The sequence below is a fragment of the Chiloscyllium plagiosum genome, unplaced genomic scaffold (genome assembly GCF_037043375.1).
Source record: "Chiloscyllium plagiosum isolate Xiang-an unplaced genomic scaffold, Cpla_swu_hap1 HiC_scaffold_17, whole genome shotgun sequence".
NCBI classification, from domain to species: domain Eukaryota; kingdom Metazoa; phylum Chordata; class Chondrichthyes; order Orectolobiformes; family Hemiscylliidae; genus Chiloscyllium; species Chiloscyllium plagiosum.
In genome coordinates, this window is record NW_028270155.1 from 29,847,952 (window position 1) to 29,874,734 (window position 26,783).

Genomic DNA, 26,783 nt, shown 5'->3' on the forward strand with positions numbered 1-26,783 from the left:
TTACTACCATTAATCAATTTTGGATAAAAGGAAGTCATTAACCATGACATATGAATCAGGACATTAACATTCAGGAGCATTTAGTGACTCAGCTAATGGACAATTCATTCCTAGGATTGTTCCCTGAATTGGTCTTGTGCCCAAGAATGGACACATTTGAATTTATAGACCAATTTTAGTATTTAAAATCCCCCTAAGGTTAGACTGACCTTTGTTTATTTCCAAGATGCCCTTTTAAAAAAACATATGCCTACTTAGCACAACATAAAAGTTCAAATACTCTGAAAATTGCTGAAAGAAGTAATTTTAATTTAATAAATGTACAGTCTTATATTTTAACAATTTAGTGTTATAGAGATTTCAAGATAAACAAAATTTGAATCTAGGAAAAGGAAAACGTTAAATGGAAACTGAATTAAACATAAAGGAATAAGTGTTGGTTGTAATCATTTTCCCATGCATTTTGTTTGTGTCATCTCTGGAAATAAAATCTCCCTCAAAATTTGAATATAAACAATAATCAGAAATCAGCAGTTTTGGGCATCCACATTCTACTAAAATGGTAAAGACATCCACAAGTTTCAGACAAGCATATTTATCCATTTGTGGGCAGATTCACCTTATTGTTTTGTGAGGCTAAAACAAGGGCAGTTCAGGCATCAAGGAAACTAAATAAACTAGTACTGAATGGTCTGTGAGAAGTTAACATTAGATGAAAGGATAAAGCTTGTTTAAAATTTGTCAATTTCTAGTAATCCACTTGAATTAGCTGTGATATTTTTTCAATTTAACTACATCTAGCATCTGGATTTTTCACTTGCGGTGGTGGCTCGCACAGCAAATAGACGTTTCAGAAAGTAAAGCTGTAATACACCAGATGAAACAATGACTACACTCTGGGCAAATGACCACCGATTCACATAATTATTGCTTGCTAGTACAATAAAATAATCAGCTCCTTTGCGCATCCTGGCAAAGTTATAGTATCTCCACATGTGGAAGACGTAGCTTTGTACTTTGATGGTAGTATCCTGTGAAAAGGAAAAAGGTGGATGTTAAATTAGGTGTAAGACAGACTTTAAAAATGATAAATTACCCACCAATGAATATGCATGCCGCATGGGTGAAATTTTCTGAACTTGTTTAGTGCCCAAATGACAGGACACCTAGTGGGCCATGAACTCATTGACAGCTTAAGCAGGCTTTGTTGAAGATCTTTAGTGAATTCATAGCATTTGCATTCTACATCTAAGTTCTCTGGCCAATCTAGGAGAGTTGGTGGGATGACACACTGATTCTGTCAAAGGAAGGAAATAGAAATAAATTGACACCAGGATGTGTTACAATCATTCAAAAGGACATTAGGCTTTGGTGTTCCTGAAGTTTAAAATTGTGCAGCAGCATCTTAATGCTACTGGCAATGTGTGCACACCTGACCAACTCAGAATGAGGATTTGTTCGGGGAGGTTGTTGAAGTTGGCAATGCCCTGCCATGAAATCTGCTCCTCTGGAGACAATGCCACTCAGCAATGTTGAAAGAGCTAATTTTCTGTCTGTAGACTATATCTTGCCTGGCTGGAAATGGCTAGTTTTTATTTTTAAAAATTAGTTAATTGGATATGGGCATTTATTCACCATCCCTAGCAGGCCAGAGGCGAGTTTTTAATGCAAGCATATTTCTGTGGGTCTGGAGTCACATGTGTCCAAACCAGGTAAGAAGGCAGATTTCCTTTTCCAAAGAACATTCATGAACCAGATGGATTTATTGTAGTAATTAACAGTGATTACATTGTTCAAGTTTTATTCCAGATTTTTATTGAAACCAAGCTCCCAGAACATTAGCTTGAGATGCTGCATTACTGGTTCAATGTCATTAGCACTACACCACTCCATTCCCTTTTGTCTAATCGAAAATCATGTGGCTGAGGAGAAGGCAGTTAGTGCTGCCACTGTGTTGCTTCGACAGCTGCTGCAGTTGCTGTGAGTGGTGAACTCCTCTTGCTTTTTATAGGAGATGCAAGTCAGAGCTACATAAACTTCATCTACGCCCTAGCGAAGGCAGATAACAGAAGTGCAGCTGAAGAACAGGGAAGTGCAGCTGAAGATGAGTAAAGTGTATAAGACTGTCAAAAAATTTAGGGGATTTAATTATTGCACGGAAAACCACTTCCTTGCCTGGGAAAATTCCCCTTTTACCTCAGTTTCCCTGTTGTGGGATGGGAGTGAGAAATTTATTGCTATTCATTAGACCACAATACATAGCAGAAAGTGAGGACCGCAGATTATGGAGAGTCAGAGTCAAAAAGTGTGGCGCTGGAAAAGCACAGCAGGCCAGGAGCTGCCTGACCTGCTGTGCTTTTCCAGCAGCACCCTTTTTGACTATAATACATAGGAGCAGAATTACACACATTAGCCTATCGAGTCTGCTCCACCATTCGATCAGGGCGGATATGACTCTCAACCCCATTCTCCTGCCTTGTCCACATAACTCTTGAACCTCTTACCAATCAAGGATCTATCTCTATCTTAAATATACTCAATGACTTGGCCTCCACAGCCCTTTGTGGCAATGGGTTCCACAGATTAACCACCCCGGCTGAAAAAAATTCCTCCTCATCTCACTCTGAAGCTGTGCCCTCGGGTCCTTGGCTCTGACCAGAAAATGAGTCTAAAGGAGTGCTACATTTCAAAGAGTTCAGGCTCAGCCAGCCTATCATTGCTTGGTGCCTCGATTCAGCTCATGTGGAATGGATGTGTTAGGACTTCTCGGTTTCTGAAAAGAATCAGCAACATCAGCAGGAAATGGGAGAAAATTGAATGTTTCTGTATTCTTTGTAATTGATTGCAAAAATGTGTGTGCACATGTATGATCCATGCTTAGTCATCTCATGTATTCCTCTCTGTTTGGGAGAAGATAAATCAGACTGGCTATGCAAACCTCACATTTTTAAAATTAATTTACTGGATTTGGGCATTGGAGGCATGTAATCAGTTATTGCCTATTCCTATTTGTTTGAAGAATGTGATGGTAAGCCAGCACCTAAAACCATTGCAGTGCATCTGGTAAAAATACTCCCAACGTGTGGGTTAAGTATAGAGTTCCAAGATTTCCAACAGAAAAGCTGAAAGATTCTTTATGCTCAGACTGCTGCTGGCGTTCTTATGTGCCTGCTGCCAGGTAGGAGGGATAATAGATTTGGGAGCTTCTGTCAAAGAAGCTTTGGTGAGTTGCTGTAGTACATATTGCAAATTGTACATACTACCAGGGTGCAGCAATGGTGAAGGTCTTGAATATTTAAAGATTATATACTGCCACTCAAATGGATTGATTCAAATTTCTGTTTGCAGTCACTGTATATAAATAGTTGGTTCAATTCAGTTTCTGGTAATATAGAGATGGATGTGAATTCTGAAACTTGCCATCTCTGACAGTCATAGTCTTTTATGTGGGGAATGTAAATACTCAACATTAAATGTCAATGGTAGGTAGTTAGATTCTCTCTTGTTGGAGATGGTCACCATCCGACACTTCTGTGGCATAAATGTGCAGGCCAAGCTTAAATGCTGTTCAGGTCTTTTCACATACAGCCCCAAACTGCTGCAATATCTCAGGACTTATGAATGGAATTGAATGTTGTGTAATCATCAGGAAATAATGATAGAAGTAAAATAATTCATTAAGCATCATTGAGCCAGAAGACCGAGATTCAAGTCCTAACTGCTCCAGGGCTGCATAATATCATTTCTGGAACAGGTTGATTAAAAATATCTCCAAAGAGTTCAGGACATTGCCCCAAGGAATGGCACCAGAGACATCCTGGAGCTGTAACGATTGTTGTACAACAACTATGACCATCTTCATTTATGTGATATATGACTCCTGCTCTTTGATGCCATATCCCACGAAATGCCACCTGGTATCAAGTGCAATCATTCTATCCTTACGTCCAGAATTTATATCGTTTGTAAATGTTTGGAACAAGGCTGTCATGCAGTCTGGAGCTAAATGGTACTGGTAGACCCCAAACTGAGGAAGAGAAAGCAGGATATTAATAAGGAAATGTATTTGATACATTTGATAATCAACACTACCAGTATTTTTCTAAGAATGGAGAGTGGACTGCTGAAACAACGTTTGGCTGAATTGGATTTTTCCTGCTTTTTGTGGATAGGACATACATTGGCCACTTTGGCTATGGATCAGCATGGTCTGGGTTGCATTATTAATGGGAAGCTTCAAATGCATGGCAATGTGAAGTGGAAAACAGACTAATGAGTCAGTGTCAAACATGATTTTAATGTCATTTTTGGACTTTATAATCATTTGCAAAACCTAGGTAAATCTCAGAGATTATGTTTTGGGGCGGTGACACAGTGGTTAGCACTGCTGCCTCACAGAGCCAGGGACCTGGGTTCAATTCCCATCTCTGGCAACTGTCTGTTGTGGAGTTTGCACATTCTCCCTGTGTCTGCGTGGGTTTCCTCCGGGTGCTCCGGTTTCCTCCCACAGTCCAAAGATGTGGAGGTTAGGTGAACTGGCCATGCTAAATTGCCCGTAATGTTAGGTGAAGAGGTAAATGTAGGGGAATGGGTCTGGGTGGGTTGCTCTTCAGAGGGTCGGTGTGGACTTGTTGGGCCGAAGGGCCTGTTTCCACACTGTAAGTAATCTAATCAATGTTAACCAAAACTCTCAATTTAATGGATCTATGGTGATAAATTTTTCATTCGTTCACAGGATTTTGGTGTGGCTGGTTATTTCATATCATATGCTCACAGTGGGGCAAATAAGTATGACATTCAATCCTTTTGATGGATCAGCTTGGTTCCATTAGCATGACACTTACTTCTAAATCTGAAGGTAATTGAGCACAAAACCAAGGTTTATATCCACGTACAGTAATGAGTACTGGCAGGCTGCATTCTAGTAATTTACTGGACTAGGTATGCAGAAGCCTGGAAGAATGCACTAGAGACAGGAGTTCAAATTTTATCATGGTAATTGGAAAAATTAAGTTCAATTAATAAAAATTATGGAATAAATTGCTAATAATAATCATCATAAAAGACTATTACTGGTGGAGGTGGTGGGCTTGGGATGACACATTAAAACAAAAGTTTCGACTTTGGAGCAGGTGGATACTAAAATAACTCACAGCACTCATCAAAGAAATGTAGAGAGCTAATATCATATTTCTTTCAAATAACCTCACTAAAAATAAATTTGTGCTGTTCATAGGATTTATTGTGTGATCATTAGCTGCCACATTGGCCTATATTTATCAATTAGTATAATGCAGAAGTTATATAATTGATAATATGGAAGACTTGAGGAAATTCCTCTCAGGCAGTAGTGGATTAAGCACCCCATTATACACAGTGCCTCATTTTCAGTTCTGTAAATTGTTGTTCAGTGTCTCCTGGGTGGCTGATTCGACATCAGCTCTTTTGCATCATTGACACTTTCCACCCGACATCTACACCCCTAGAAAATCTAGAATGAGTACCTACTCTATTTTCTCTTCAGGTGTGTCTTCAGCAAGTTTTTGTACTAACAGCAGCTTAACAGTATATATTGATGCATCATTTTCAGTTTTAAACTGTTTAGTTTGGAAGGACATAAAGGTTTCAATCCATCAAATAATTTGATTCAGAAAATGTTGCTTCCTTGTTTAAACCATTGATGCATTCAACATATTTCAGTACAGAATTCTGCTCTATTATCGTCATCCAGTGTTGATGATGTTTAACATATGGTAGCCAACAGCATCTCACATTGATTGCCAGTATTCCCTCAGATCTATCTTGTTTCACACTCCTAAATGTCTTTGTAATTTGCGCAGAATCTTATTGTACATATGTATGAAAATACGTGAGTTCTTACATGTGTCTGCTGACAGCCAATGTGTGCAGAGTTTCAAATCAATGTGAAGAATATCAACTTAGCTGAAGGGGGGGAAACAACACCACGTAAACGGGTTTGGAAGAGAGAATGTCAAATTCCATTGAGGTGCGGGAGAAAAAGTATCTGTATGACTTGGAAGGAAAGATGAAGTTAGAGGTTAAAGGAATATCTCTATGCAAGTGTGGGGATGGGGGAAACATAATGATTCGAGATAGGCTCTCAGCAACAAAGGAATGGCAATTGCCACTCATTTCATTGCCTGCAGTCCACACGTTTTCCTAGTTCAGAGATTTTTTCTAATCCATGTTACAAATGCAGAGACCTCTAAAAGACATTCATAACATATATCAGCAGGGAAAGTAACAATGAAGTTCTTCAACCATCAGACTGAAGTATCCTCATTGAGCCATGTAGAGTCCAAACCAAGAAGAACAATACAGGAAATCTAATATTAATGTTTATAGATTAATCTTTGGATTTTGTTTTGACAGGCATTTAAAATATTTTAAAATGTGTTATATGTAGATAGCTTGGTTTTAGATTAGATTTAGATTAGATTACAGTGTGGAAATAGGCCCTTCGGCCCAACAAGTCCACACCGACCCGCCGAAGCGAAACCCACCCATACCCCTTACCTAACACTACGGGCAATTTAGCATGGCCAATTCACCTGACCCTGCACATCTTTGGACTGTGGGAGGAAACCGGAGCACCCGGAGGAAACCCACGCAGACACGGGGAGAACGTGCAAACTCCACACAGTCAGTCGCCTGAGTCGGGAATTGAACCCGGATCTCTAGCGCTGTGAGGCAGCAGTGCTAACCACTGTGCCACCGTGCCGCCCACTGGTTTCTTTCATCTCATTTTTTTTCTTTTGCATAATGAATTTCTGTTCTAATGTTAAAACCAAATCTGCAGCCTAGTGTTCATATATTTCAGTAAAAGATGACCATGTTAAGTTAAGAAAGAACAAAATATGATCTATAAAGAAAATTTAATTCTAGGATTTCACCTGTCCAGTAGCGTCATCATAAGAGGTGGGATGTCTTTGTTCTCAAAGTGCATTTTATCTTTGACATTTTATTCAGGGTGCATTCTTTATTAATATCTGAAGATTATTATGTAAAGATTAGGAAAAGAGAAAGACAGAACTTCTAAAGTTAATTTTCTTACAAAAGAACAAGACTTGTAAAAAGGTATTTTTCAAAGGCAACAAACATTACTCAGCAGTAATTATAGCTTAGTGCATTATGAAATATTTCAATTACTCCTGGATACGCCATTCATCTGAATGAAGTATAAAGCCGGTTTCAAGCTAACATTTGCTGACTCACCAAATAACTGTACTGCAGGATTGAGTTCTGCTGGTGAACAAAGGAAAATTATGCAAGCGTGGAGGAAGAAAGAATGTACCCTGAATAAAATGTCAAAGATAAACGCACTTTGAGAACAAGGTCTTCCCACCTCTTATAATGACACACTGGACAGGTGATATCCCAGAGTTAAATTTGTCTTAATACATCATATTTTGTTCTTCTTAATTAACATGGTCATCTTGCACTGAAACATATGAACAACCAGGCTGCAGATTTGGTTTTAACAATAGAACAGAAATTCATAATTAGATTAGATTAGATTAGATTACAGTGTGGAAACAGGCCCTTCGGCCCAACAAGTCCACACCGACCGGCCGAAGCGAAACCCACCCATACCCCTACATTTACCCTTACCTAACACTACAGGCAATTTAGTATGGCCAATTCACCTGACCCTGCACATCTTTTTGGATGGTGGGAGGAAACCGGAGCACCCGGAGGAAACCCACGCAGACACGGGGAGAATGTGCAAACTCCACACAGTCAGTCGCCTGAGGCGGGAATTGAACCCGGGTCTCTGGCGCTGTGAGGCAGCAGTGCTAACCACTGTGCCACCGTGCCGCCCACAAATGCAAAAGGAAAAATGAGATAAAAGAAACCAAGCTATCTACTGTGGCTCAGTGGTTAGCACTGTTGCCTCACAGCACCAGGGACTCGGGTTCAATTCCCACCTCAGGCAACTGTCTGTGTGGAGTTTGCACATTCTCCCAGTGTCCGCATGGGTTTCCTCCGGGTACTCCAGTTTCCTCCCACAGCACCAAAGATGTGCAGGTTAGGTGAACTGGCCATGCTAAATTGCCCATAGTGTTAGGTGCATTAGTCAGGGGTAAATGTAGGGGAATGGTTCTGAGTGGGTTGCTCTTCGGAGGGTCAGTGTGTACTTGTCAGGCCAAAGGGCCTGTTCCTACACTGTATGGAATCTAATCTAATCATAACACAGTTTAGAATATTTCAAACACCTAGCAAAACAAAATCCAAAGTTTAAACTACAAACTTTAGACTCCCTGTTATAACTATAATTTTTTTTTAAATCACTGGTATCTATTGATTTCATTTCTTAATCTCAAATCTGAATGTTCCGCTCACTGATAAGCCCTAATTCCATGCAATATCAACTTACAATTTCACTCCATCTTAATACATTTAGCCATTTTCATACACATGGACAATTATTCCTGTAGGGAACTTGGTTTGTGACATGGTTTTATATTTGAAAACTAAATTAAAAATGATTTTAATATCATTTTGTTAGCCATGCAGACTTGTATCACTGTGAACCTTGTCTTTTCCTTGTCCTTTGGTTTTCACTAGAACTATTTTCAAACTTTTTACTGCACCTTTTGTTTTGCTTGAAATATCAAAATTCACAGGCATTTCACCTATGCTATTGCTGTAACAATGGATACTCATTTTTGCCACTGTTTGATGAAGTAACATCAAAAACATACAATTTTGGCATTGAAATCCTTTGATAGTCTCTGAGACATTTGTTCATCTGCACAACTAACCTACTTTGTTCCATAAATTGTCTTCACGAACTAGCTTTGCTTTCAAATCTTTGCTAAACTTAGCATTTAATTTGGCCCAGTACATATATGTTCATTATATTTCTGGTAGTAGTATAAACATTCTGAAGAGTTTCAAGGACCCATTCCAATACAAATTACTTCTCAAGATTAGGTTAAAATGTGATGGAAGGTGTATGATTTAGGTGTGTGTGTATATAATATAGAATAAAATTCTTTTTCAGAGTTCAGATTTCAAACTTGTGATGAATGAGTGTTAATCATTTCTGTGAAGTGGTTTAAAAATTAACTAGGTCAGTCTTTTTGGAACCATGAGTTTAAGTCAGCATATGCCAAAGAGAAGAATACTGAAGGCCTCCTTGAGGATTAATGGAGAAGTTTGTTTATATTTTGGGGTTTTATAACAGGAGAAAGAAATAAAACAAACATTTAAACCATTATCTCAGCAGAAGCTAGGATGGAAAAACAATTACTTAAAACATTAGTTAAAAAACTTTGAAATTCAGTTCAAAAGAGACGTGACTCAAGTCGGGTGTAAGAATGGCTTCTCCTAGAAAAGGAACTTGTTCAGAGTAGTTAAAGGAATAAGTTATCTATATGTAGGGGTTGTAATTTGTGAAAACCTTGAAACCAGGAATGTTTGTTTGAAACAGTGCGGATTATTAAATGTCTGTGGATGTATTAGCTGACAGTGATGTGAATAGTCTTGGGAAAAGGCCTTACAGCTCACAGGATTAGAATTGGAAAGAAATAGTTGAGACAACATCTGGATCTGAAAGGGAATTAAAATTTCTTTGGACTTTGATGAACTGTACATGAAAATGGCTAAATGAATTAAGATGGAGTGAAATTGTGGGTTGATATTGCATCCAAATAGGGCTTATCAGGAAACAAGATGTTCAGATTTGAGATAAACAATGAAATCAATAGATTAACATTAAATTGTAGTTATAACAGGGATATAACATTTATAGTTTAATATTGGATATGTGCCTCAACAAGCCTTTTAAATATCATGTCCAGATTGAATGAAATAAATGGATGTTTAACAGAGAAAAACCAGTTGCCAAGAGAATGGAAATTTGCATGCTCCTCCATTCATGTTTTATGTGGTTTTGTCATCAAATTATGAGATGCTATTAAACTGACTTGAGATTGTTCGAAAAATACAGAATATCTAATTAAGTGGATGGAGAGGAAGATGTTTTGTTGTGGCAGGATCATTCTGGGAGCAAAAGCAACAAATCTGACCCAGAGTGGAATCCTTATAAGAATGCCATAACCAAAGTGAATCAAAACAAATTTGATTAACTGTTTGCATCGGATGGTGAAGAGAATGAGTTTCACAGTTAATTGAATGCTTTAATATAGTCAGGCATATCAGAATAGGAATAATTCAAGCAATATTATTTTGGAAAAGGAAATAGAGATGAAAATATGGCCCGGATGGCCTGACATCAATATTGAGTGCATGGTAAAAGATTTATAAGCAGAGCATTTAGGGTAGGGGCTAAGGTGGGAACAGGGTAGTGAGTTAGATGATCAACCACGATCATATTAAATGATGTAACAGGTTTGAAGAATTGAATGGTCTATTCCTCTTTTCCATGTTTCTATATATGCATCACACTGTTTTAATTTGCATTACCATGTTCTTTTCTTCACACTTCAAAATGACGACCACCGACACTAACACAAACATTTTACAACTTGTACATAGCATACAAGTTGATCCCTGTTTTTGGAAGGATTGCTGAGGTTTCAAAGGTCGACTTACAACGATGAACTATGTACTTATTTCCCCATCAGAGCCATCAGTGAATTGACATTTTTGACTCTGTGTCAATGTCTGTTTAATTCCAAGGTTGACTTGTATAAAATAAGATATTGAAGGCTAAATGTACATTTTTATTCAACAGTTTATAAAAAAGGAATAAATGAAGCCTACCAATTTCAGTTTTGACTAAAATAGTCAAATTAAACAAGTCCCTTTCTTGCCATCAAAATTGTTGGGGAATGCCTCATCAAAGTTTGCAAATGTAATGCCCCTTACTTTAAAATTATTTTAAAATAAGACAGTATAACACCATATAGTAACTTTGTATTCTTAATCCATCAGGCCAGGAAAGAAAATGTTTACAACAGTAGCGGTGATTGCTTTGAAGGGAAGAGAAGAAGACAGTATTAAATATGCTGATATCTTAATCTGATCATTGTTTCTCACCCGAATAGCAGAAAGTGTATCATTCAATTGAATTTTTGCTTTATTTTCTGCTTCTGTTTTCTCACCAAAACCATCATAGTAAACTCCAAAACTGATAAAGATCTGCTTTGATCCAAAGCGCGACAAAAAGTTGCTCAAACAAATTTGATAAAAACCTGAAAGAAATCAAAACATGATTGTCTGCGAAATGCAATATTGTTTTAATCAGTTCTTAAAAATCTTGCTGTAGTATCAACAACAATTTGTTGGATTTCTTCAGCAATTTTAAGACAGAAAACATTTTTTCCCTTCAAATTGACTATTTCCTTTATTTTTGCAACTTGATACTTGTAGTTAATGCATGATAAAATTCAGTGACATCAGCTGTTGGGCAACTATATGCAATTTGGGCTTCCATCGGACACACAGGATTATGGAGTGATCAAAGTCCCAGCTAAGTATTGGGTGGGAGGGTTTGATGGGATGGGATTCACGGAGTAGAGGGCGTAGGTGGGTCAGTGACAACGGCAGTGGGTTGGTTTCAGTGGGCTCCCTTTAAAAATGCCATGATTGTTGATCAAACGCTAAGTGCACTTGAAGGAGAGAGGCCTGCACCCTAGGAGACAACAAGCAAGTGCACGTTGCATGACATAAGCCTAATTATAGCTGCATTAATACCAGTGGTGGCAGAACAAGATCCTTGAGTGGTAATTAATTGACCGCTCAAATACATCAATTGGCACAGGACGGGAATGTCGACCACACATTTTCCTGTCCCTGCACTTAAGTGCAATGGTGGCAGGCCCAACGAAATCCCTTCTCCACTTCCAATGCATCACCGGAGATGCATAAAAGATTCCACCGCATCCAGTGTTTCAGATCAATTGCCTTTCTTCACTTGTTTACGTTAAGCAAGTTGAGCAACTAATTGTTGTACAAGCTAATAGTTCTGAAGGAGTTAATATACATGTTACATTAAGTTCTACTTAATCTGATGTCATACAGTCTTTGGGTAAAGGCAGTTGAATTCTGCACGAGTTCCTTACAGCAGAAGATATATCTCGCACAGCTCCTAACAGTCATAGTCATACAGCATGGAAACAGACCCTTCGGTCCAACTCGTCAATGCCGACCATGTCCCCAAACTAAATTAGTTCGACTTGCCGGCATTTGACCTATATTCCTCCAAACCTTTTCTATTCATCAACTTATCCAAATGTCTTTTAAACATTGTAAGTGTACCTGCATCCACCACTTCCTCTTGCAGTTCATTCCACACATGGACAACTCTCTCTAAAAAAGTTGCCCCTTGTCCTTTTTAAATCTTTCACCTTAGAGTGATGATATGCTGGGCCATGAGATTGCAGATTGTGTTGATGTACAATCCTGTTGTTGCTGATGCCCACAATATCTTATGGATGCCCAGTCTTGGCTAAATTGACTGAAGGGTCTGCTTCCTTGCTGTGTGACTTGTAATCAGCCAGTTGCAGATGCATCTTGTCCATGACAGTAATGATAAGAGTGACCACTGGTCCTTGTGGAGACCAAGTCCTGTCTTCACATGGAGAATACCCTCCATCATGTCCTGAGTAATTATACCTAGCAAGTTAAGGCGAGTGCCTCTTTTGTTTAGACTGATCAGTTGACTATTCTCTACCACTGATAATTAAACAGGCTCAGCATACTGAAAGAAGACGGTGATGGTGAACTACGCCAGACTAAAACACATATGGGGAAATGCACTGTGCTTAGTATTTCTGCATGATTAGATAAAGAAATGTCATAGAATCCCTAAAGAGCAGAAAGAGGCCATTTGGCAGACCATCACCCAAGACTGGAATTGAATCCAGGTCCCTGTCACTGTGAGGCAGCAATGCTAACCACTGTGCTAGTCTACTAACCGAGCAACTGTCTGTATGGAGTTCTCCCCATGTCTGTGTGGATTTCAGCCAGTGCTCTGGTTCTCTCCCATAGTCCAAAGATGTGCAGGTTAGTTAGTTTCATCATGCTACTTTTCAGTCTCGTGTCCAAGGGTGTGTAGGCTATGTGGATTATAGAATCATATGTGATAAATGTGGAGTTATGAGGATGGGGCCAGGGTGAGGGAGGAAAGGCCTGGATGGGTCTGGGTGAGATGTTCTTCAGATGTGTGGTGCAGACTTTGTGGACCAAATGGCCTCTATCTGCACTGCAGGCATTCTGTGATAAGTTCTGCCAATTAAACCAAGAAAATATACTCAAAACTGTTGCTCTGCCGTTGACTCACTGGGAAATAAAATCACTTAGTGTTTCATATTGGCCCTGTCTTACCAAGTGTTCTCTCCGTCCATTTCTTGCGAAGTTACATTGTAATACGTGTGGAAAACACATTATCTCTCCAAGTTCACTCATAAGTTACAGTCCCAAATACTGCTTTCATTCAGATATATAAGGAATACTGTGATTCAATCCTTAAAGGCAAGAAGCCCAGGCTATTTAAAGGAATAACTAAATGTCACTAAATTTTATAATTTATTAACCACAAGTGTTAATTTGTGAAAGTAAGGAAGTGATCATTTTGCATGAAAAATAAGAACCTAACATATTCTTCATGTCGTCTCCATGTCTGCCCACCTCAATGTTTCTGCTTTTCTCATAAAAACCTCCTTACTCTCAACAGAGTTTCCCATGTCTCTGCTAATAAATTTGAGCAATCTATCAAGAAATATTTCACTCCATAAGCTACACAGTACATCACCAACTTACCCCATCATAGAATGGAATATTCAATTTTACAAGCTGCTTCATTATTTAACTATGGTATAATAATGGTACAAAAATACAAAAGACAGATTTAACACAGCACAATAATGAACCTGTTACCAGTAGTTTACTTGAAATAATATCATTGTATATACCTGATTCATTTGTTTTGAAATTAATTTGGCCACTTGCTTCTCTGGATGTATCAATCAAATGCCCAGTGGGTGCATTAACTGTGGCAGTTATAGCTCGGTTATTCTGTAATCCCATCATCCACTGAACCTAGTAGGAATTAGATTTCAAACATATGAAAGACACAATTCTGATTATGAAAAGCAGAAATCCTCAATAGTTATACATTAATATAGTAACTACGGATGGATCTGATTTTCAACCAATTTGCAAGTCAGTGCACCATAAAGGCCATTTGATGCTGAGCAGTACCAGTATGATAATTTTTCAAAATGTGAAATAAGCAAAATAATAAATGCATGGTCATTATTGCTTATCTAATAAAGAATATGCATTCAAATCCCACCAAAGTAGATTGAAAATCTGAATTATATTTTTAAGAGTCTGGAAGTAAGAGGCTAGAATCACCAGAAGAGACCATAAATATCTTTGACTTTGGAAAAAAAGAATCCCAGTGATTCACTCATATCCTTTTAGTGAAAGAAACCCCCAGTCTTTGTGGGATTTGATCTCTCTGATTCCAGTTCCTTTCCAATGTAACTGATTTGTAACTGGCCCTGAAAACCAGTCAGTTGTATCAAGCTGCAATTGTGAATAGCCAGAATGAAACTGGACAGAATGCAGTCTGAATAGGCTTGATTTCTTTATGATTCATTTGGTGGTTTCACTCTTGCTTCAAACTTTCCACTTTACTGGGGATAGTGTGAAGATGGTGTGTGGTGTTGAATTTTCCAGTCCTTCAAGGCTACTGTACTTACTCAGGAATTGAGGTTGTCATTCATCAGAATACTTGAAATGCTGCAATGACCAAAGTGTGCTTTCAGGAACTCCACAATCTCATAAGTTACAGATGAAGTCACCCGATCTACCTCCCATTATATAAAATAGTCCATGGTGTCAAGATGAAGAGTCCTTATGAGATTGAAAAGGGCTATCCCAGCCTCATCCATGTGTGATGAGATGTGTCTTTAAGAGGGACTTGTCTGTCCTGGTTCTCTTGAAGAGAGGTGTCATAAATCTGATGAAGAGGAGTCTGCTCCATGGAAAGCAGAGTGAATAGCTTTAGCATTTTTAAAAATTAGACAAAAGAAGCATGAGTGGGTGGTGTCAGGCTCTCACAGACCAAGGGTTTAGTTTTACTTTTCAGTTACTGAAGTTGGGAGTTTGGAGTTGAAGTTGCTAAAACTTGAGTTCTCTCCCTGCTGCTAGATTCATTCATTGCTTCGCCTGGAGTGGGGAGATAGCAAGTGAGGAAAATCTGTTTTGCTGAATTTGCCTTTGCTAAAGGTGTATTTATGAGATGCTGCTATATTGGAACAGCTGATGAGTAATAATTAAAATGTATATTATCTTAAATACATTGATAGAAAAAAGACATAGCTTTAATTCAGTTAATATTTTAAATATAGTGTAAGAATAAAGTGTATTTTGCTTAAAGCCTAGTAGTTTGATTAATTGAATCACATCTGGAACACAACATCCTATACTTGCCTTTAAATGAGATAAAAGTTATGGTCGAGGCTATTTGGGGGGGTTTGGTCTGGTCTATAACACATGGTCTATCTGGGGTGTCATATGCCATCAGAAACTCTTTAATTTGTTTAGCATGGTACTTGTTAAACCTTGGTCCCGGATTTATTCGCTCATGTGCAGCAAATAAAGCACATTTTGACCTCCTCGTGAGTCTGCTCCTGAGCCTAGCCAAACTGGCCATAAACAGGTCCAGGCAGTGGGCCGTGGAGGGGGTTGTTAGGGCCGACTGCCTGCCCCTCTTCCGCGGTTACGTTAGAGCCCGAATGTCTCTGGAGAAGGAGCACACGGTGTCAACCAACACGCTGGAGTTGTTCAGGGACAGGTGGGCGCCGCAGGGAGTGGAGTGCATTATTTCCCCCCTAACTCTATTTTGATTTAATCCCTGCCCTCCCTTTCACTGTTTGATCACACAGCATTGCCCTTTGATATCAAGCTTGTCACTGGCCACTTAGGTGTTTCCTTTCTTCCTAGTGGTGGAAATTGAATAAAGATTTGTGCACCTTGTGTCTTTCACAGAGTCTCACACCTGCACACACATAGCATGGGTGCTGGGGAAAAAAAAGAAAATACTTTTTAAAAATAAACAGGAGTGTCAAAGGTTCTGAAAAGAAAAAAAAAAAGCACATTTTGCCTTCCTCAGAATTGACTCAATTCCTTGATGGCTTGCACACTCCCAACTCACTACGGATATTAACTCATTCCTTTGTACAAAATGCCATCTTGTGCTTTCATCTCTGTATGCCCAATATGCTGTTGCGACCACAGAAAAATCCTTGATGATTTCAAATGATCCTTTCATCACTACTTTTTCAAAACTTGGAGAGTTGGAGACTTGCTTGATTTGATTGAGGCACTAATATGCTATATTTAATGTCTCTGTCAGGTTGATGACTTGCAGAGCATGTGGAGCTGCTGCTTTAAAGTGGATCTGGAAAATTTCATATTTTGTTGTAGCAGCTTATAGTTTCTTCATAGGGAGTGTTGTACTTGACAGCATTTCAGTGATGTCCATCTGTTTACCTTATTTGTATTTCGTGTCGAGAAGGTACTCTGTATCTGGAATAACATTCTCTGCAAATAATTTGGAGCAGTTAATAAAGACTTGAAAAAATGCTTGGAAGTGGCTTGCAGTCAAACTTTACTATATCTCTGCCAAGCAGATATTACTGAAAATGATCACAAGCAAATACAACAGTCAGTTACTCTTTCTCCATCTGAGGATAATGTTGTTCTTTTGGATTGAATGTGGAGGATGCAAATGTGATTAGTTGTCCTTGTTCAGTAGAATGGCTGCAAATCCTGTCTTCCTAGTACCACAATGCAGGATGACTTAATATTTACGTCATAGTATTTCAATACTTGAATGGCCATGACTAGTTGCTTGATTTTCTTTTATTGAAAAGATTTTTATTCTTTACGAAATTGTAAAATTACAAAAAATATAAAGAGTATAACAATTACAATAAACAACTACTTTACAAACAAAATTTTAAAAAATTTTAATAAATAATTGAACAAATTAATTTAATTAAATTACTCCACTCGTGCAACACCCCCAAAGCTCCCCATCACGGGAAGTATCAATTAGCATACCTGTACTTATTCGGGATTCTTGCTCTCATGGCACATGGCTCATCAGGCCCAGGTCTCATGGCTATACAAAAGCCCTAGTTAAGATGGCTGACAAATCTGCTTCTAGATAGTGCAGAAAGGGCCACCACATCTTGTAGAAAGATTCTGTTTTCTGGTGCACCATACTTGTAAGGAAGTCCAGGGGGATGTATTCCTTAACTAATCTATGCCATCCTGAAGGTCTGGAGGGCTTTCCAAGTCCCAATTCATGAAAATGTTCTTCCTTGCACAATATGTAAGAATATTAAACAGCTTTATCCCATTCTCATCTAACAAAAGCAATTTTGGCAGGCACAGGAGAAGAGACAGCGGATCTACTTTGACCTCAGTTCCCAGGATCCGCTATATGACACTTGCTATAGTGCCCCAATACTTGCAAAGCTTGTGTCAGGACCACAATGGGTAACAGTGCCAATACCTATTTTGCATGTGGGGCATAATGGAGATGCTCCCTTTTTGAATTTCGCAAGCTGCTCTGGGGCTAGATAAACCCTATGAAGGACCTTCAGCTGCATAACGTGTTCTGTTGCAGATTGAGATCTTTCCCACATTCTCCCAAATGTCCTCCCATATCTCTGACGAAATCTCCACTCCCAACTCTTGCTCCCAGATCCCATGGAGCCACTCAATATCTTTCAAGGTGCCACCTGCCAGTAAATGGTAAAGGGCGCTAATCGGGGAGTATCTGTAGTCCGAAGCACTCTCGTCTCTATGTCAGACCTGTTAGGATCAATCAGAAATGTAGTCTTTTTCTGGATAAAGTTCTTAACCTGAAGGTAACGAAAGAGGTCCCTGCTGGGCAATTCGTACTTGCGACTCAACTGATAGAAGGACATCATGACCTCCCCCTCAAATAAGTCTGTCTCCCCTGGACGCCCATAATGTAAAATCAGAGTCCATCAACCCTGGCCGAAAGGAGGGTTGAGATAAACTGCCCTTGCTTTGTCGCCATCGTTCTTCATGCTTTAACCATATTGATGACAATTGGGTTCTGACAATACTCTGTGACTGTCCTCATCTTATCCATGAATAACAGATTAATAAGGGGGCACTTCGCCTGGGAGCGCTCTATATCCAGCCATATTTACTCGGGTTCTCACAAGCCCCATCATTCACAAAGGATAGTAGGGAGCTTATTTGACACCTCTTAATATTTGGAAAGTCTATCCCCACCCCCAACAATTCCCTGGGGAAGCTGCAATTTGGCAAACCTAATGAGAGGCCGCATGTGATGCCAAATGTGAGTCTCTGCAATGTTAGCCTAGGCAAAATTAGAAGGAGCATTTGCATGGATATAATAAGTGAGGAAGAACATTCATTTTAATAAGAGCTATTTGGCCTAACCAAGATATTGGAAGAACCTCCCAACGCTGAAGATCCTACCTTATCGAGCAAGTGCACAAAGTTAGCCTTATATAACTGGTCAAATGTGAGATTAATGAAAATGCCTCGGTACACAAAACCTGCCTGTGATGACCTAAAAGGGAATTGGATTTCACCTTCGAGATCAGGTATTTCCCCAACATACCACATGGGCATAGCATCCGACTTCATAAAATTAATTTTACATCCCGAGAAAGAGCCAAATAAATTGATACATGGTACAAATGAGGCACAGACACTGCTGGGTTTGATAGGAAAGATAGATCATCTGCATAGAGTGTGATCTTATGCATCCTTGAACCCACCTCCGGGACAATTATAGAGGGGTCGCTCTGGATAGCCTCTGCCAATGGCTCAATCACCAGCATGAACAGCAGCGGTGAGGGGGGACAACCTTGTCAGCTGCCTCTACCGATACTAAAATTATGAGATCATATGCCATTAGTAAGGACTGTTGTCATAGGATCACTATACAGCACTTCTACCAGCATCATCGTGGCCAACATATTCATACATTCCTTCGAAACCTCACTCGGAAGACCATCTGCCTTACTACTTTGGAGCTGCCTTCCCGCCTCTTGTATCTCTTGCACTGTCAAGGGAGCATTCAAAAGGGATGCCTGCTCCGAAATCACACCTGGCAGGTCCAGGTTCTTAAAGAAGGATTCCATCTTCACCAACCTGTCCACACAGCCCTCAAACCGATACAGAGTGGAGTAAAATTTCCAAAAAGCCATATTAATCTTTTTGGAGTCGCAACTAAGAGTCCCAGTGCCCTCTCTGATAGATTGGGGGGGGAGGGGGGGGGAAGCCCTCTTTTTCTTAGCCAAAAATGCCAAGTATTTACCTGGCCTGTCCCCATACTCAAATAATCTTTATTTCACAAAAAGAATCTCTCTCGTTGCTGTTTGAGTAAGTGCGGCATTCAGAGCAGCCAAGTGAGCTGTGATTCGCAGTAATTTAATCACGGATGGCCTATCAAAGTATACAATCTCGGCAGTCTTCAGCCAGGTCTTAAGCAGACGTTGCTGCTCTCCCCTTTGTCGTTTATGACTAGCTGAGTAAGAGATGATTATACCCCTTGCACAGGCCTTGGCAGTCTCCCAAAGCTCAGACGGGTTACTGGCTGTGTCCGAGTTGATAGCCAAAAACACTTTAAACTCCCACAAGAAATATTTGATAAACTTACTATCCTTAAGGAGAAAGGGATCCATGCTCCAATGACATGAACCTATCCCCATTGCCCCTTGTCTTAACCTCCTAATGGCTACCTTCCCAATTTTACAGGACAGCACTGAATCCAAAAAAGCCAATGGAGCAGGAAACAAATCAATCCTGTCTAGCACTTGTGTGGATTGGAGAAAAACGTGAAATCCATACCCGCTGGGTGAAGACATGTCCATACATCCACCAATCCCAACTCCACACATAAGTCCACCAATTGTTTAGATTGTGGGGAAGTGTCCTGAGAACCCCTGGGCATCCTACCCATTGTGGGATCCATGAGGCAATTAAAGTCTCCCCTAATAATAGTATGGCACATTTCAAGGGTAATCAACCTAGAAAGCACATCCGTCAAAAATTTAATGGGGTGTGCCAGGGGACAGTAGACATTCAGAATACCGTATTCTTTGACATGTATTAAAGTTTTGAGAATCACAAACCACCCATATTCATCCTTAATTTGATCTCGCAACTGGAATGGGAGATTCTTCTGAATCAGAATAGCCACTCTCCTGCTTTCAGTGTTGAATGATGAAAAGAACACCCTGTCAGAACCGAACTTGCTGCAACATTAGATGTTCTTTGTCATCAAGGTGGGTTTCTTGTAATAGAGTGACATCAACGCTCCCCTTTCTAAGACTTGAAAGTACTTTCTTTCTCTCAATTGGTGATTGACTTCCCTTAATATTCCAGGTGCACCATTTGAAAGAACAACTAGCCATAGTCATCTAAACAACCCATGAACCCCCGAGAGGAAAAACCCTACTCATGACACGCCGAGTGGAGACAATTTAAAGACTCATAGAGCCTGAAGAACACATTTACAAAAACTACGAAAAACAAAAAAACTTTTAAAAACTAGTTACAATAAACCAATACAAAAAAACAGATATTAGGAGACTTTACCCTTTGCCCTTAGGGGGCACTCTCACTACCCACATACACTTCCATGGCTCCTTCTCACTGAAGCCCCGCCCAAAACCTAGACAAAACAAAAGTAAAGAATACCTAACTCTTACAAGCATAAAAATTAAAAGTGGGCATGTCACCCATTCCACCCAAACACTGACCTCCATTATTGCTGGAAAAAAACCCACAAAGTTCTGACAATGCTTCCCAAAAACCAGTAAAGTGAAAAAAGGAAGAGAGGAGGAGAGAAAAAACACAGGGACAAAACAATGAAAGAAACAACAAAAAAAACCATTATTGTCCATATTGCTTGAGCCAGCCAGTCTATTTTAAAGTGTCCAAAAAGTTCTTTGAGTCAAAGACGTACACAGACCATCGTGGCTGAAATGAAGCACTGCCGGGTACCTTACAGATTATTGGATATCCGGATCCCTCAATCTCTTCTTTACCTCAAAGGTCTTCCTCTTACGGATCACGGCCGCAGAAAAGTCCTGCAAAAAACATAACCTTCTATTCCTTATAGATCAGGGCATGTGGATCCTTCCTCAGCATTCTGGAAGCTTCCAACACCTTTTGCTTGTCTTTATAGGACTGGAATTGCACTCGGACCAGGCAGGGACGCTAGTCTGACCTGGGCCTGCGCACTGAGACCCGGTGAACTTAAATCAACCCACACCTGGCCCGCCTTGGCTTTCCATCCCAGAAAATGCAGCAGCCATTACTCAAAAAAGCTGGCTAACTGATCCCCTTCTCAAGGTCGATGACTTTCTCTATTAAGGCCTGCACCAGCTTTTCCAAAGTTTGGATCCATCCTGCAAAAGATTTGGCTGTGATGTCTGATGCCACAGTCCGCCATTCGACCTCCTCCACATGCTTTTGCAGCATGGCCAAGATTGGTACCAGCCTGGCCCAAGTCTCTTCCATCATTGATTCGATCTTTTCTCGGAGCTTAAGAAACTCCAAAGACAGGCCTTGCTGAGTAAGTAATTTCAATTGGGTTTCCATGGAGGCTGACGCTGTGGCCGCAGGTACATCCATCACTGCAGGGGAGTGCTCTACCTGTTGTGATCCATACTGCCCTTTGCCTTTAGTCATCTTCGCAATTCACAAAAAAAGGATATACAGTGATTCTAGTAACTTAAAACTACCAACTTTTCCCACAATATCTAAAATATGGCGGGAGGGGGGTGGGGTGGGGAAGCACCATTTTGCCTGAGTTTATGGTGCAGAGCTCAACAAGGCAGACTTGTTAGATTGCCGCCATCTTGAATCCCCCCTAGTTGCTTTATTTCAATGAATGCTGTTTCTTGTTCCATGTCCCAATGGCATTGGCAGTGGGTTAGCATAATGGTTTACACTCTGGTGACAATTCAAGCAAGATTGTTGTCAAATTGCCAATTTATCCAAAACATCAGTGCACTAATTTTATATCTGTTGTTCACTAGATTACTGCGACAACTCTCACCTTTGCAACAGCTGGGTGAAGACATTTTGCTATCAATACATGACCTATGTACTTCACTTCAGGCATCCTTCATGGCACTTTTTTCTAGTTCAACTTCATGTACATCTGAAAAGTTCACTCTAATAGTTGTACTATAATTTGTGTGTGTGTCATAGTCAGCAATAAAACTTTATCCATTGTATCTCTGCATCTATACGCTAGCAAACTATCTACTCTAGATTCTAGGAATAAATATCAAATCTTTTATGGTCTGCATTGACTCCGCTGGAGCCATGGAAATGCCAAGGACATTCACACTTGCCTATGTCTCTCAAACTGCATCCAGAATGTAGTCAATAATCATCCAGTGCATCTAGGGTAGTAAAAACTTTTGCCTTTGCAAATTATGTCAAAATCGCTGAGATGATTTGCATGCAATAGTGAGATCTCTTCAGAGGTTATTCAGATCCTTTGGGTCGGTGCATATTTTCCAGGTTGTTTTACTGCTACCATGCTGATAACTTCTATGAACTGGATTATCACTTTATTAGTTAATCACTTCTTTACCAATTCTTCTGTTTCTCTTTCAGTCTGGCCTTGAGGATAACTAGAACTTACCTTAGCAGACATTCGAGATTATATTTTCCAGGAAGACATCTTAAACCTGTAAACACATTGTTGTGCTCCTCTAGCATATGTTTCATAAACAATGGTTTGTGTTTTGCAATGTGTTACAAACTTATTCTGGTACTTAATGGATACCAGTTTTAGAATTGCTCAGGCTAAGGTGAGTGGCTTTTATTTACTATCTATGATTTGGAACTCATAGATTGGCTATCAGTGAAATCTGTTTCTCAGAGTACAATGTCATCATATAGCCTCAGCCTTACTTTTGCAGACTTCTTTTTTGGATCACGATCTTGAACTATAACACAGAGATCTACACGATGTTATATGATACACAGGTGTATACCTGACACTATGTTGACTTGATGCTTTTTTTTCTGCAGTCATCATTCCAAAAGTCATAAATCATTTATCCCTTCTTATACGTTTTGATCCAACCTGATGTAAGGTCTAGTGTGAACTGTCAGTACCATTTGCCGATATCGCCCCCGTGGCAATCTGTACCTACTCATTGTGCTTCCTTCTAGCACAATACTTGTGTACAAAACTTATTCACAATTTGCCCTTTGTCGATGATCATTCTGCCTTTTTGTCCTGGAATGTCTATTGGGATACCGTATGGCCTGGTCCGTTCTGGTGTAAATATGCTCAAGTTGCTGATTTAGAAGCTCAGTGTTTCTGCATAAGTCAATTACTTTTCTGTGATGACGTTTCTACTTTTAGTAGACATGCTGTCATGGCAGCATCTCTCCTACCAACACAATCCTGCCTTGAATTCAATCTATTATTTGTACTAATTTACAGTACTCAACCACCATCCGTGGCAGAGTATTCCAGACCCATACCACCCTCTTGGTGAAAAGATTTTTCCCAAAGATCCCCTCTAAACCTCCTACCTTCTGCTTTAAAATTATGCATCATGTTATTGACCCTTTAACTAAGGGAAACAGCTGCTTTCTATTCACTTTGTCCATGTCTCAGTTTTAAACACCTCGAACAGGAGCCTCTTCAATCTTCTCTTCTCCAAAAAAAACAACCAGCCAGCTTCTCTTCACAGATGAAATGTTCCATCCCAGGCAATATTCTGGCGAATTGCCTTTGTACCCTCTCCAGTGCAATCACATCCATCCTATAGTGTGGTGACCAGAACTGCACTCAGAACACCAGCTATAGCCTAACCACAGTTCTGTACAGCTCCAACATGACCTCCTAGCTCTTATCTCCTTACATCAGTCCCGGCTGAGCTTATTTCATGAATGAATTTTATTAAACATTTTAACCCAAATTTAAAAGCAGGATATTGCAGGTGTTGGAAATCTGAAGTAAAAACAGAAAATTCTAAGCAGGTCAGGCAACAACTCCAGAGAGAGGCAAATCAACATTTCAGGTTGATGACCTTCTATTTATAGTTCTGATGGAATGTTCTCATCCTTACAGATGAACTCTTTCTCATTCCATTTTGCTGCCTGACCTTTTGAGTATTCCCAGCATTTAATATTAGGACTGATGAAAGGATAGTGTTCTGTATGCCTTCTCAACTACCCTATTAACCTGTTATGCCTCCTTCAGGGATGTGTGGACAAGCACCACAAGATTCCACTGTTCGCCTGAGCTCCCTAGTGTTTTTCTGGAAGCAAACTGCCAGTCAAAAGTCATAGTTAAACAAGAAACCAGACAACTCCTTACAGCTTCAGTTCTAAAGAACAGTCATACCCGATTTGAAGTATTAACTCTATTTCTCGCTTCACATACATCATCAGTACCTCCAGCATCTACAAATTTTGCATTTATTACGCAGAATAGCTATTCTGCATAATTTCCAAACTAACTGCTCAATTGCCAGAGATGGTTAGAGGAAGGGTGCAGTTTGGGTGTTTGATTGTAGTAGAGTCAATTCCTTGTCCTCACGCAGAATAAAATGACCCTCACCAAGACCCAAATGTAACACGACTATGATGTCATTACTGAACTGCTGTAAAATGGACACCTTCACTCAGTGCCTCAGAGTCATAGAGACATACAGAACGGAAACAGACCCCTTGGTCCAACTCGTCCATGCTGACCAGATATTCCAACCCAATCTAATCCCACCTGCCAGCACCCGCCCCATATCCCTCTAAACCCTTTCTAACAAATGTCCCCATCCAAATGCCATGGCAAGGTTCACATGATTACAGCAAGCACATTGGTGCTAAAACATTAGTGTGAAGACTCCTACATCAACTTGCTCCTCACTGCTCATTACTATAGTTGCATTTCTGGTGGTCTGGCCTGTCAGTTGGTAGAAACAAACCCAGGAATGACAAATTGAAGGGTCTGCCCACTGGCTATAAAGTATGATTCAGCGTACAACTCTGCCAGCCTGCTGCTTAATTAGTCTATTAGACAGCTCCCCCAAGTTTGCTACAATTGCCTTAATATTAAGACAGAGGACTTGGTAAAATCAATCGGATAGGGTGTGCCCTTGTTCCCAGTGGCTAGACATGCTGGATGATTCTTCTGTAACTTCAGTTTTATTTTTAATGTTTCTGTATTGCTTCAGTAGAGCAGAGTGGCTCGCGAAGCAATTTCAGAAGGCAAATAAATTTCAAACACATTGCTGTGTATCTGCAGTCACATGTCAGCCAGTCTGGGTCAGGATACAGATTGGTTTTCCTAAAAGAAATTGATGAACAAGGAAACAGGGTAGGTAAATGGGATTCAAATGACTTACTGATGTAGAGGGTAATTATTGACACAGCTTGTTTTTCATTTTGTAACTTTCTTTTGTCTTTTTTATGTATCAACGCTATTTGGATGTCAGAAATAAAGTTCTAATTTGTCAGTAACAAAATTATTTAAACAGAATAACTTAATAATCACAACAATAGATTCAAATGATCTCCATTAAATTATATTCATTCAAAATAAATAGAAAATGCTGGAAATACTCAACAGGTCAGAGAGCAACTGTGGAATGAAATATCAAGTTCATATGTAAGGATGAGAACATTCCATCAGAACTGCAAATAAACGTTCATCAATCTGAAATGTTGCTTTAATTAGATTTCATTGCCACATGTACTCAAGTATAGGAATACATGAGTACAGTGAAAAGTGTACAAAGGTGCCATTCTCTGACACCATCTAGGTTACAAAACTAGTATTAAATAAAAACAGAAAAAATTATAAAAAGAGCCAAAAGGTAATAAAATCTCCAGATTTTAAACTCTAAGGTCTTATCTCCATAACGGTGCTTGGAATGTTTAGCCACCAATACTACAGTGTTGCCTGACCTGCCCAGTATTTTCTGCTTTTATTTCAGATTTCCAGCATTTGCAAGATCTTACTTTAAAATTTCAATACGTTGGAATATTTAACATCATACCTTTTAACCTAATCATCACAAGAATTCTTAAAATTTACTTCAACCAAGTCTTATTTGAAAGTAACAACAAAATCAGGAAGGTAAGATCCTACCTCATAATTGAAGTAAAAATAGCCTGCCTTGTCTGCATAATGCCAGAAACATTCCTGCTCACCTCCTGAGATAACGATGGAAAAGTCATATTGATCAGCACCACGAAAAGTACCAGATTCACTGGAACCACTTATTGGCTTGGTATTTTGTGATGTTCCACTTACAAGCAGAACAATACACACGGACATAAATGTAGCACCTTGCGCAGACATTTTACTGCAGTGATGTATAGAGAATTCCCACAAGCAGAAAACTTACAACTTAAGAAATTATTAACTTTTTATCTCATCTTTGCTGCATATTAATCCTACTCAATGTCTTTTGCACCTGTAAAATACACATTTTAAACAAACATCATTCAAAAAGATCCTATTGCTGAACTAGAAATTATGCAATCCATTGAGAAGCATGACTTATATCTTCATGTTACTCTATGAGCTGATTGAAGAAAAGATTGTTATCTTTAGCCTCCTCTGTGCTTGAAAAGAAGCGTCAATTTTATAAATGGTACTCAATGGCTACATTAATGATGGTAAATGAAAAGCAAAGCCTTCTGAACATATTATAAAGCAGACTGCACATTGCAATTATATTTAATTTGTACTTGAATCTAGGGGAGAGCTGGTGTCA

At 39.5% G+C, this 26,783-nt stretch overlaps 1 protein-coding gene across 1 annotated transcript; it reads right to left on the reverse strand.

The window, feature by feature from the left end:
- Nucleotides 1-294: 294 nt before the first annotated feature.
- tmed6 (transmembrane p24 trafficking protein 6) lies at nucleotides 295-26,364 on the reverse strand. The gene is made up of 4 exons (XM_043707512.2): nucleotides 26,153-26,364; nucleotides 13,905-14,031; nucleotides 11,029-11,183; nucleotides 295-1,031 (listed from the first exon to the last, which is right to left on the reverse strand). Exons 1-4 carry the CDS (start codon nucleotides 26,339-26,341, stop codon nucleotides 798-800), a joined length of 705 nt encoding a protein of 234 aa, XP_043563447.2. The 5' UTR covers nucleotides 26,342-26,364; the 3' UTR covers nucleotides 295-797.
- Between the last annotated feature and the right edge of the window lie 419 nt (nucleotides 26,365-26,783).

Coding starts and splice junctions, on each gene's coding strand:
- tmed6 (XM_043707512.2), bottom strand. CDS start 26,341: ATGTCCGTGTGTATTGTTCTGCTTGTAAGTGGAACATCACAAAATACC. Junction 11,184..13,904: donor TTTCAAAACAAATGAATCAG/GTATATACAATG, acceptor GATTTCTTTCAG/GTTTTTATCAAATTTGTTTG. Junction 1,032..11,028: donor ATACACTTTCTGCTATTCGG/GTGAGAAACAAT, acceptor TCCTTTTCACAG/GATACTACCATCAAAGTACA.